This window comes from Alnus glutinosa, chromosome 3 (genome assembly GCF_958979055.1).
Source record: "Alnus glutinosa chromosome 3, dhAlnGlut1.1, whole genome shotgun sequence".
Taxonomy (NCBI): domain Eukaryota; kingdom Viridiplantae; phylum Streptophyta; class Magnoliopsida; order Fagales; family Betulaceae; genus Alnus; species Alnus glutinosa.
This window is the reverse complement of record NC_084888.1, coordinates 9,443,781-9,456,786: the sequence shown is the minus strand read 5'-3', so window position 1 is coordinate 9,456,786 and position 13,006 is coordinate 9,443,781. Positions and strand designations below refer to the sequence as shown.

General features: G+C 34.8%; 2 protein-coding genes across 2 annotated transcripts; both read left to right on the top strand.

Moving 5' to 3' along the window:
• Positions 1-2,260: 2,260 nt before the first annotated feature.
• On the top strand, positions 2,261-5,014 carry LOC133862974 (probable inactive purple acid phosphatase 29). The gene is made up of 4 exons (XM_062298913.1): positions 2,261-2,767; positions 2,937-3,334; positions 3,422-3,872; positions 4,714-5,014. The coding sequence occupies exons 1-4, from the start codon at positions 2,497-2,499 to the stop codon at positions 4,746-4,748; spliced, it is 1,155 nt and encodes a 384-aa protein (XP_062154897.1). The 5' UTR covers positions 2,261-2,496; the 3' UTR covers positions 4,749-5,014.
• A 6,426-nt stretch (positions 5,015-11,440) lies between these two features.
• LOC133863132 (uncharacterized) lies at positions 11,441-12,983 on the top strand. The gene is made up of 2 exons (XM_062299121.1): positions 11,441-11,842; positions 12,466-12,983. Exons 1-2 carry the CDS (start codon positions 11,441-11,443, stop codon positions 12,943-12,945), a joined length of 882 nt encoding a protein of 293 aa, XP_062155105.1. The 3' UTR covers positions 12,946-12,983.
• Positions 12,984-13,006: the final 23 nt, after the last annotated feature.

The following is a 13,006-nucleotide window of genomic DNA, read 5'->3' as shown; positions in this document are numbered from 1 at the left end:
ATATTCGCACAAGAAGAGGAGGGGGATTCAAACTAGTAACTTCCATTTCATGTGGCGTGGTCTCCAGGCGATTTAGCTATTCCTTGGGAACAAAAATATATTAACTGTGTACAAAGTACCATGTGTGATATATTTATAAAACCAAGGTACCATTTCTAGTAATTATTTAAACTACAGGGGGCACATCATGAAATATATAAAACCACAGGGGTATACATTGGGAAAAAAATTGTGTTTAAGTAACAAACATTTGGTCATTTTTTGGGTTATATCAATTGGCTACGCAGATTATTTTGTGTTTCCAATTGTTACACAGAACTGATAGCATTTATTTATTTTATAAAGGGTTCAATTCTTGGCAACATATTATTTTCATACACGACAGGCATATAGGTCACTTTGGGTTCAAAACATGCATACCAAATATACCAAATATTGTTTGTGTACAAAGTACCATTTGTGCACGCCGACACATGTCTGATGACGTGGCTGGACGTTAGTTTTAGACGGGAAATCAGACGGAGGTACTATTTTCGTCTTTTCATATACTACCAGTACCAAATTTGATAAAAAATGAAACTGAGGAGACAAAAAATAAAGGTCGTAAAGCACATGGGCAAATAGGTATTTAACCCTTATTTTTATGTTCATTCTTCTATTTGTTTTGGTTTCACTTTTAATTTCCAACGTACTGACACACATTTCTCCTTTCTTTTTTTTCATTTTTTAAATTCTTTTAATTTTATTTCATTTTTTTTAAAGCTATATACTTGAAATCCATCTTAAAATTACAAAAGTGATTTTAAATTTAATGACCCATTAATTAATCTTTGTATAATTTACATACAAATTTCTCACTATTTTAATTAATATATTTTAAATCAGAGCATTTATCTATAATGCAAATCAAAGCCTAGTTCGAATTGTACGTCCACTTCTCAATTTAAACTGATGATATAAAATTCGACATCAAATATTTTTTTTTTCTTCCAAATATACTTGATCAAACTTAAAATTATTATTTATACTAAAGTATTCTTAGTCAACCTAATAAATTCTTTGGGTGTTACATGCATTGTCCTGGTTACAACCTTTTTTAGCTATTGGCGGGAGTTGGGATCTTCTCAAATATTTTAAGAAAATTTTGGTAAGTAATTCTAAGAGGCCATTAATAAGATTCACCTAACCAGATAAATGGTTGAGTAACTCAATTTTTATTTAGTTAGATGAATTTTATAAATTGTCTTTCTTATCTAAATATTTTTAAATTTAAATAAATAATTTGAAAGAAACATGACCCATTAACCCTGAGTCCTCCATTCCATGAGAATCAGGGCCTTTCAACTTCTTCGTTCTTTCTTCTTCATCTTTTATTATTATTTTCTCTCTCTCTTTTTCTAAGCTATTCAAATAATTTAGGTGTGAAAATTTGACATTTCTTAGTGACAGACAGTGACAGGGTGCGTTGATTCTTTTTCTTTTTCTCTATTTTTTAACAGATTCCTCCCTTGACACTTAACAGACAGTGGCAAATTAAAGGTCACGGAGTAAACAGTTAATGGACTCAAATTACCTTAAAATTCAATATTCAAGTGATTAATTAAGATGACATAAAATTATAAAAATCAACGGCGCTGCTTGATTTCAAAATGGTCACTGTCCCCATCCAGCCATCCAGGGTGTTTATTGAGGCCCGGGATGAGACAGATATGAGTTGATTCTTCGTAAAATGTTTGAAGATCTGCAAAACCCATTAAAATATATTGTTGTTTTTGCTGTCTTGTACGCGATTTACTCTCAGTTCCGTTGTACGCAGGTGGGCTCCAGTTGATTTTTCCGGCCTCTCTTTGCCGTGCCGGACAGGTAATTAGCAGTTCTCTAAAAATATAAGTCAGTTAATAGATTGATTAATTAAAAAAATAATAACTTTACAAAAAAGTATTAAATTATATGTTGTTTTGAGATGAGTGTACTGAACTAACAAACATTTTAAGCAATGGCATTTACGTTTCCAAATGTCTCACTTAAAGGTACTTTGTAAGGATTTGCTGTTAAATCCTGTAAAAATTTTCAACTGCATGTGCTTTTTTTTTTAGGGTTCCTTGATTGAATTTATGATAGATCATTATTGTATTTTGATTCAATGGTAATTTTAAGAACCACATCAATTTTGAGGGAATAAAAAGAAGACAAAGGGATGATATGTAGCATTAATCATTTTAGATTGGGTCAAATTTGGTGATAATTACCTTAATCTAATCCGACTTAATTGGGGCTTAGAGCTCAAAGTATTTAAGTATATATCTTCTGCCGTGGCCCGTGGGAATATATATACGAGGCCCCAGGGCATAAATTATTGAAAGCAAATCATTCTTTGTGAACGTAAACAAAGAAGATAAGAAAGTCGGGGAGAGAGATAAGACTACGGAGTTGGGCATTTTCTGGGTTTGTTTGAACTTTGAAAAGAGAAGAAGAAAACCCCATAAGCAGAAGAAAATGGAAGGGTGTTGGAAGTTGATGGGAGTGGCAGTCCTTTGTATTTATTGGCTTCCGATCTGGGGCGTCGCGGCGGAACGACAACTGCGGTTTGGGAAAAGTGGGGAGTTCAAGATACTGCAAGTGGCGGACATGCATTATGCCGACGGCAAGACCACGCCTTGTGAGGACGTGCTCCCGAGACAGGTCGCCTCTTGCTCCGACCTCAACACCACCGCCTTTCTCCGCCGCATGATCCTCGCCGAGAAACCCCATCTCATTGTTTTCACCGGTACACTACTCGTCTTTCTTCTCTTTATGCTGCTTCCTTTTACAAGTAATATTGCAAGTGGGCGCTTTTTTACTATGCACAGAACAGCACTCAACCCCATGACAGTATCTTAAGCTTGCTTGGTTATGGATTCTACTCAACCTGTGCGACCGTTAACTTTTTGGTACAGGGGATAACATCGTTGGGGCAGACGCTACGGATGCGGCCAAGTCTTTGAATGCTGCATTTGCGCCAGCAACCTCATCCAACATCCCATGGGCTGCCGTTCTCGGGAACCATGATCAGGATTCTACTACCCTCTCAAGGGAAGGGGTGATGAAACATATAGTTGGCCTGAAGAACACACTGTCTCGGGTCAATCCTGTGGAAGCCCACATAATTGATGGTTTTGGGAACTATAACATCGAGGTTGGTGGGGTTGAGGGCTCTGGTTTTGAAAACAAGTCGGTTCTCAATCTGTACTTCCTTGACAGTGGAGATTATTCCACCGTTTCTTCCATCCCTGGCTATGGTTGGATTAAACCCTCTCAACAACTTTGGTTTGAACGCACTTCTGCAAAGCTTCGGGTACTAACCTCTTTTTTTGTATAGAATATCACAAAAAGAATACACTTATGATAATCTGTTTATCAACCATACCTGTTTTCATTGCAGAGAGCATACATGGACAAACCAGAGGCTCAGAAAGGACCTGCACCGGGGCTTGTATACTTTCACATTCCATTGCCGGAATCTGCAAGTTTTGACTCGACCAACTTCACTGGTGTGAAACAGGAAGGCATTAGCTCTGCTTCTGTGAACTCTGGCTTCTTCACGACCATGGTAGCTGCAGGGGATATAAAGGCAGCTTTCACTGGCCATGATCATCTCAACGACTTCTGTGGCAAGCTAAAAACTATACAGCTCTGTTATGCTGGGGGATTTGGATACCATGCTTATGGGAAGGCTGGATGGTCAAGGAGAGCAAGGGTGGTGGTAGCGAACTTGGAGAAAACAGAAAAGGGTGGTTGGGGTGCAGTAAAGTCAATCAAAACGTGGAAGCGCCTTGATGATCAGCATCTCACTGCTATGGATGGTCAGGTCCTCTGGAGCAAGAGCTCTGCCGGTAAGCTTTCCTAAAGTTCTATGCATGCTTTTTGCTTATTGTCGATACGATTTTTATCTTGGTGACGTGGCAGCCTCCGATTCATCCCTTCGCATATAACGTGCAACAAAGCAAAGACCCATCGGAGGTTGGCCGTCGGAGCCTCCTCTGACACCCAAGTCAGTAGGGAGAGTGAGAGTGAATGATCATCATATTAGTTAGATGAGATGCATACCTCTTAGATGATGTGTATATATATAGGCTCCATTTTACTGTTGATGCATAACAAAAATCTTATTATTGTACAGTGTGAACAGTGACCAGTAAGATGTGTAGATATCAGGCATGGTGCTCCATACTGATTTCTGACTTGATTTTACAAGTGTTGGAGATCCTAAGAAATGCTGAGGATCTAGGTCATTCCCGACCAAACATACATTCCCGACCAACCATATAACCAGAGTAGTCATTACCGACATAGCATATAATCCCGACCAACCATATAACCCGAGTGGGGAATAATAATAATTCCCCAACACTTATTGCTGCTCTTAGCTTATCCTGTAGCTTTTGGAACCTAACCTTTGTGTTTTCACTTTTCACTTCTCTCTTGACGTGGTACAGACCTAGCCTCTAGGCTCAGGTCTCCTTGAAGGATTGAAGTCCATCCTTGCCAGTGCCCTTACCCTACTTTCATACCAGAAAATTAGATAGGAAACACCACAAATCAATCCTCCTCCTTTTTGTTGTTTGTTATCTATTGCCTTGTAAAGACACATTTTACCTACCGTGACACTCGTTTTCCATTCGATGTCAACTGTTTTCTCCCAATTTTCTAATTTTTCTAGTTTGCTCTGAACAGGACCCTTCAGAAAAAAACAAATTGGTGGCACTTGAGTAGCAGGCATATGAAAAACAATTACTATATACAAGTTCATACTTAACAAGTTGGCTGTGAGGAATAAAGTTTTGGAACTGGTTTGTTGGAAACATTTTAATGCATGTGTCGTTTTACTATAAATTTATCTAAACATTATGTATGGCATACGTATCTTGAGAATTAGTGAAACTACAGGAGGTAGCGGATGAATTTGTATGCCATGTAATTGTGTGTTCGAATATTGTATTCAGATCTGAATAAAGTTTGGATATTTATGTATTAAGGCTGGTTGTATTTTTGAACATTGTGATGAATTTGTAGTAAGTTACTGTAATATTTTGAGCCATGGACGCGTGGTGCAACGCAGCAGACACAATCTGAGAATATGACTAGGCTTTAACTCGAATTTCCAGACATAAAACATACGCACTACAAAAAAATTTGCATTTAGCTACTTGCAGGTTGCCACGTGTATGGGGCTTATACACATAGCAAACTGTTAGACACGTGTAAATGATCACGTGTGCGCAGCGTGGTAGATCCGATTGTTGCGAAATGCACAACTTGAGTGTAATGTAATCTTTAACCAAGTTGTGCAACTTGGTTAAAGATTACAATACACTCAAGGATCGAGAAATTTGACTACGTACAGCTCTTTCATTATGATCCAGAACTTGGTTAAAGATTACAATACACTCAAGGATCGAGAAATTTGACTACAGCTCTTTCATTATGATCCAGGGTTCTACTTCTACCTCTTCCATTCTGTGTTTTTCTAGTCAACAGAGAATTATTTGGTCGCAAGGTGCAAGAATTAATTCTGATGAACCAACCTTGGTAGCAAAATTTTCGCCAAAACGGATCATCCTTTGTTGCCCATGATTGATGCCTTTTGGTACCTCAATTCCTCAAATCTCCTTTCCCAGAAAATCCAAAGTCGTCACTACAAAAATTCATGCAAATCACCATGTGGCTACAGTAGCCGTTACTGTAGCCACGTGGCCAGATCGCTACGTGGTCTAGATGACCACGTTGCTGATTGTATCACCGACATGCCCAAATGACCATGTGGCTACCTGGACACGTGAGATTAGTGCACGTGGCAACATGGCTGCATGGGATTAGGACACATGACCATGTCGCCACGTGGATTAACGCATATGGCCACATGGCCACGTGGAAATAGGGCACGCGGCAATGTGGCCACAATCTACCACATTTATTAGACCATGTGGCCGACTGGCCACATGTGGGCTAATCCCACGTCACTAAATGGCCAGGTGTTATATGTACACGTAGCTAACTATTGTAATTTTTATTTTATTTTGTTTTATTTTATTTTTTTGACATTTGAAAAAAATAATATATTTTACATGTAAAATAAATGTTTTAAAAAATAAATACAACTTTTAATTAATATTACATACATATTTTGGTATATTCTACGATTTGAACTCTAATTAACTCTAATTTAATATTTATATAGCATGCATATATACGTATGGCTAGTCTAGAGTTTATATTCGTGTAATATATACAATATAGATATATATAGTATATATACATTAAGAATATATACTTGTTTTAATTAATACTATATACATATTTTTTAGTATATATATACATAATGTATATATAGCATTAACCCTAGTTTAATGCCATATATAGTATATATACGTAGGGTTAGGATTGTGTACTACACATATAAAACATATACTTTAAAAAATATAACAATTTGCAATATATTAATATTATATACATAAACCGCAATTGTGCTTGTCTGGTACGTATAAGAAAATAAATGCACAAGTTCATGAGGATCATCTGCAGAAAAGCCAACCTTGTCAAATAGAACATGGTAATGTGTTGGTCTTGTCGTCCCGAGCATTCGAGCATACCCTACAAAGATAGAAATTGCATGCCTCTATCATTACATAAATCCGATTCAATGTTCAAAACTTGGTTGAATTGTGACTCGTTGACGCCATCTCTGAATATAATGATCCAACCAGGGCCGGTGTTTCCTAATCTGGCCTGAACTCTTATAGAAGTTAATCAAAAGCTCCCTAATTAATAAGGGCGCCTTTCATCTCCAGTTTCAGACACACGCTTAAATAATGAATCTAGCATTTCAGACCTTGGAGACTGTGTCCAAACAGATGCCCTATACTTATATTTCAATGGTCACTGCCTTGAGCTGACCACCGCAGCAATTGATGGTATGTCAGACTGTCCTGGAGGGTCATGTACGTGAAGGAGGGCGAGTTGAACTCCATTCAACTCTCCACATAGTACACAAATCTCATATGAGTCATTGTATAATATATATATATATATATATATATATATATATATATATATATATATATGTGTGTGTGTGTGTGTGTTAATGGTATATTTTATATATTGAACCATAACCCTAGTTTAGTGCTATATATAGTATATATACTTAGGGTTAGGGTTTACATCCTTATAATATATATTCCTTTAAGAATATATGTCAATTAACTTCCATGCAATACTATATACATAATATTGTACATATACTATTTATTAAAAAATAACCCTAGATTGAAGCTATATATAGCAAACGTAGGGTTAAGGTTTACATTAACTTGTGTACGTACTATATATACATTTTGGTATTTTAAACCCATAATAAATTAATACTATATAGTCTATATAGTTTATTTCAACTCTCCACATTTAGTCAAATCTCGTATAAGTCATTTTTTATCTTAATACATGTGTTAATGGTATATTTTATTTATTGAACCCTAACCCTAGTTTAGTGCTATATATATACCAACATATATATTTTATTTGCACTTTGGAAAATTAATACTACTTTATATATACCAACATATATACTTTTTTGAGTGTGTTTTATTTATTGAACTCTAATGTACCGTATTTTAGTGCTATATGTGGTACATATATTTAGGGTTAGGGTTTACATTCGTGTACTATTTAAATACTTTAAAAAGTATATACCAAATAACTTTCAATTAATTTGCAGATATACATATATAATATTCTACATATACTATTTATATACCCTAACCTTAGATTTGTGCTATATATAGTATGTGTACGTATATATAGTTAAGGTTTACTTTTATGTACTATAAATATATATACATTTTTAAATTTTTCATGTTAAAAAAATTTGAAACTACTTTAAATATTTAATTTAATAAACTATAACGTACCCTAGCTAGTTTAGTGCTATATATAGTATATACACTTAGGGTTAAAGTTTAGGGTTAAGTGCGTGTTTCAATATATATTATACTTAGGGTTAGGGTTTATGTAATATATATATATATATATATTAAATTGGGCTTAGGGTTTAGTGCTATAAATAGTATACTTAGGGTTAGGGTTTAGTGCTATTAATAGTATACTTAGAGTTAAGGTTTAGGGTTTAGTGCTATAAATAGTATACTTAGGGTTAGGGTTTAGTACTATAAATAGTATACTTAGGGTTAGGGTTTTGGATTTTGGGCTTAGGGTTTAGGAATTATTGTTCTATATAGTATACCTAGAGTTAGGGTTTATATGGGTTTATTACAAATACATATTATATAGTATATATAATATAAAATATTTTAATTTTATTAAAAATCTTATACAGTGACGTGGCTAAGTAACACGCTGCACAATAACCACGTGTTTTAGCCCATGTCACACAATGGGCGACGTGTATTTGATATACACGTCGCCCAATAGCCACATGGTTTTGACCACATGGCAATAAGCCACGTGGGCAAATTTGGCCAGGTGGCGCACGCGGGACATATTTGCGCGCCACTCGAAACTTATAAGAAAAAAATAAAGAATAAAATAAAAAAATTTGAAAATTAATCTTATTAAAATGGATAGCATCCTCAGGAAGCGATCCATTTTCAATATCTCTCTCTCTCTCTCTCTCTCTCTCTCTCTCTCCCAGTACTTTATCTCTCTTGCTATCACTCTAAGAAAAAAGTCCCACCGTCCGGCAACTACCTCCGGACTGCAACACACCAGCCTGCCCCCAAACAATATCTAGCCCTCACTTTCTCTCAGCTCAATTCCCTCTCTCTCTCGATTTACATGCAATAGTGTTCTAACATTTTTTTTTTCTCCAAAAATGCAGGTACACAGGCAACCATCAATCCTTACACTACGAAATCCATTGTGAGTAATTTTTTTCATTTTTGCCTTGAATTTTTTGCTATATCTTTGTACATTTTATTGATTTCTTTGTAATATTTTCTGATCTTTTTGGGCAACCAATACGTAGAAAATTGTAATATATACTTGTAGTTTTTTATTTTCCTTGCAATGTTACTGACTTTTTTGTAATTTGTATATATATGAATTTTTTTTTTTGTCTATTTTGATTTTGCTGTGGTTAGTTATTACGTAGATGTTGGAATTTTTGTTCGATTCTATTTTTTTTTTGGTGTTTATGTTACTATAATGTTGTGTTTTTTGTTTTTTTGTTTTTTTTTTGGATTTAATAGTTGTTGTGAGAAGTTTTGATATATATTTTAGTGTGCTATTATGAATTTTGGTATTTTTGGGAAGTGGAAAAAGTAAAACAATAACCGCTATCATTTTAACTTTATTAAAATATGTTCGCAACCAACAATGACAATCTAAAATTAAAATACGAAATTATAATCAACAAATTGCAGCAAAAAAATAAAAATAAAAATTGTGCTACTAATATACATACATCTTGATGGTAATTTTGGAAAAAAAAAAAAAAAAAAAAAAACCAAGTCTTTTACCGTCCACCATTTACAATAATATTCGTACTAAAAAATTTAAAACAAACGTCATAAATGTGAATAACGACGATTGACCTTTTTTTTCTCTCATTTTTAACTTTAACCGTTGATGTGAGGAGATTACATATTTATGAGAAGCATTCGATACAATTCGCTTTAATTAAAAAAATAAAAAAATTCCCACATGGTCCATATTTAAAATAATATGCAAAATCAGTAGTTTAAAACTAACATCAATCTTAAACAAGTGTAACGACCACGTTCAAACATTTTTGTTTTCAAAAAAGTTTAATTGTTAATGTGAGCAGGTTGATCATGATTTACGGTTAGGTTATGAACATGGATGAACTAGACTGTTTTTGACATAACTACAATATTATAAGAAGAATTTTCCACATATGTATATTTAAAATAATATGCAGAATCAACAGTTGAAAAACTTAAATTCTATTAAAAGAAAAAATAAAAAATAAAAACCGGTTGAAAACAAACATCAAATTTAAACAAGTGCAACGACCATGTGTTTATCAATTTATTTGTACATTTTGTTACAGTTTAATTGTTGACATGAGACGGTTCTAAAAATTTTAAGGTGCTATGAACGTAGACGAATTTCGGTATATGCGACCAAAATAAAATAAGACCAAAATTTTCGACATATGCATATTTAAAATAAGCTGTGGAATAATTTGTTTAAAACAAACATGAAATTTAAACAAGTTCAACAACCATGTTCTTACCTTTTCTTTTCTTTTTTGGTCTTTTCAGTTTAACTATTGATGTGAGAAGGTTCTCAAAATTTAAAGGTGCGATTAACGCACACAAATTTCAGTATATTCGACCAAGATAAAATAAGACCAAAATTTTCAACGTATGCATATTTAAAATAACATGTGGAATAATTTGTTTAAAACAAACGTGAAATTTAAACAAGTTCAACAATCATGTTCTTACCTATTTTTTTTAGTCTTTTCAGTTTAACTATTGATGTCAGAAGGTTCTCAAAATTTAAAGGTGCTTTTAACGCACACGAATTTCGGTATATTCAACCAAAATAATATAAGAACAAAATTTGGTGACATATGCATATTTAAAATAACCCGTGGAATAATTTGTTTAAAACAAACGTGAAATTTAAACAAGTTCAACAACCATGTTCTTACCTTTTTCTTTTTTTTCTTTTTTTTTTTTTGTCTTTTCAGTTTAACTATTGATGTCAGAAGGTTCTCAAAATTTAAAAGTGCTATTAACGCGCACAAATTTCGGTATATTCGACCAAAATAAAATAAGAATAAAATTTAACGACATATGCATATTTAAAATAACCCGTGGAATAATTTGTTTAAAACAAACGTGAAATCTAAACAAGTTCAACAACCACGTTCTTACCTAATTTTTTTTTTTTTTTTTTTTTTGTCTTTTCAGTTTAACTATTGATGTAAGAAGGTTCTCAAAATTTAAAGGTGCTATTAACGCACACGAATTTCGGTATATTCGACCAAAATAAAATAAGAACAAAATTTGACGGCACATGCATATTTAAAATAACCCGTGGAATAATTTGTTTAAAACAAACGTGAAATTTAAACAAGCTCAACAACCACGTTCTTACCTTCTTCTTTTTTTGTCTTTTCAGTTTAACTATTGATTTGAGAAGGTTTTAAAAATTTTAAGGTGCTATGAATATGGAGGAATTTTAGTATCTTCGAACAGATGACCAAAAAAAATATCTCAAATTTAAGACAGGACTATGGAAATTTAAAATTTATATAGCCAATCAACAGTTTAAAATAAACGTGAAATTTAAACAAGAGTTTTGGGCAATTACTGTTTTTTTTTAAAAAAATTTACTTTAATAAATTTAGGCCCTTTAATTGCTCAAATTAAAAATCTTAATTTGTTTCGGCCTGTTGATTCGCGTACAGACAATTATGGACAAGTCTTGGATGTTAGCCCGTAAGGGTACGACACAGTATAATGACAAGTGTAAAGCGTTTGTAGAATTTGCCGTTAGTAACTGTACGGCCGCCAATGGTAAAATTTACTGCTCATGTAAGTATTGTAGAAATAACCAGCGCCACTCCACATATTACGTTTTTGCCCATCTGACAGGGGGTATGAGAATGTCCCCGGGGTACATTTTATGGTATATGCACGGTGAGACCGCGATTAGTGGACCTGTTCCTGGCCGGTATTTGAATCCTGTGGCCACAGATGCGACGGCCGGTAGCACAGAACAAGGTGGAGGCACAAAACAGGGCAGAGGCACAGAACTGGGCGGCGACATGCATGCCATGTTGCGTGGCTACCATGACACTTGTTTTCCATTCGATGTCAACTGTTTTCTCCCAATTTTCTAATTTTTCTAGTTTGCTCTGAACAGGACCCCGCGAAGAAAAAAAAAATGGTGGCACTTGAGTAGCAGGCATATGAAAAACAATTACTATACACAAGTTCATACCTAACAAGTTGGTTGTGAGGAATAAAGTTTTGGAACTGGTTTGTTGGGAACATTTTAATGTGTCGTTGTACTATAAATTTATCTAAACATTATGTATGGCATACGTATCGATCTTGAGAATTAGTGAAACTAGCTACAAGAGGCCGGTAAAGGATGAATTTGTATGCCATGTAATTGTGTGTTCAAATATTGTATTCAGATCTGAATAAAGTTTGGATATTTATGTATTGAGGCTGGTTGTCTTTTTGAAGATTGTGAAGAATATAAATAGGCCTCTCAAGCACAAACGAAGGACACGAACAAGCATGGGTTCGATCTGGTGGCGACGGTACGCCATTGTAGCATTTTTAGCTCCCCTTCCCTAGCCTCCATACTCTTCTACCTCTCCTTAACCGTATTGCTTCTACTGGGAGTGAGGGAGATTCGCTTTCTCTTCCTCCGCTTTGGACATGGTTTTGCAAACTATGTCAGCTAATTATATGGGTGGTTTTGCAGGTATTTCTGATTGGAGTAACCATCCCATTGTATGTTGTACACTCGGTCAATGAGCCATTGAACATCTGGGATTTAATTGCAATCGTTGTCTCTGTGTGTGGCATCATTGTCGCGTACCATGCGGACACGCAACTCCATGACTTTGTGACTAGGAACAGCAAACAAAAGGAGCTTGGAAAGCCAATGGTACCCAATCTTGACAAGGGCTTGTGGAATTACTCCCGGCATCCAAATTACTTTGGAGAGCAGTTGTGGTGGTGGGGACTGGTTATATTTGCATGGAACCTGGGACATGGATGGACCTTTTTCGGAGCGCTTATCAATAGTATGTGCTTAGCGTATGTGACTAAGCTTGTGGAGGACCGAATGCTGAAACAAGATTACAGAGCTGAGGCATATAGGATTTACCAGAAGACAACTTCAGTGTGGATACCTTGGTTCAGGTCATCCACGATAGGAGGAAAAGATAAAAGCAATTGAGTTGATATATTGGGCCTAAGCTCTGGTAGTTAATTATCTTTCTTCTTTTTTTTCTTTTTTT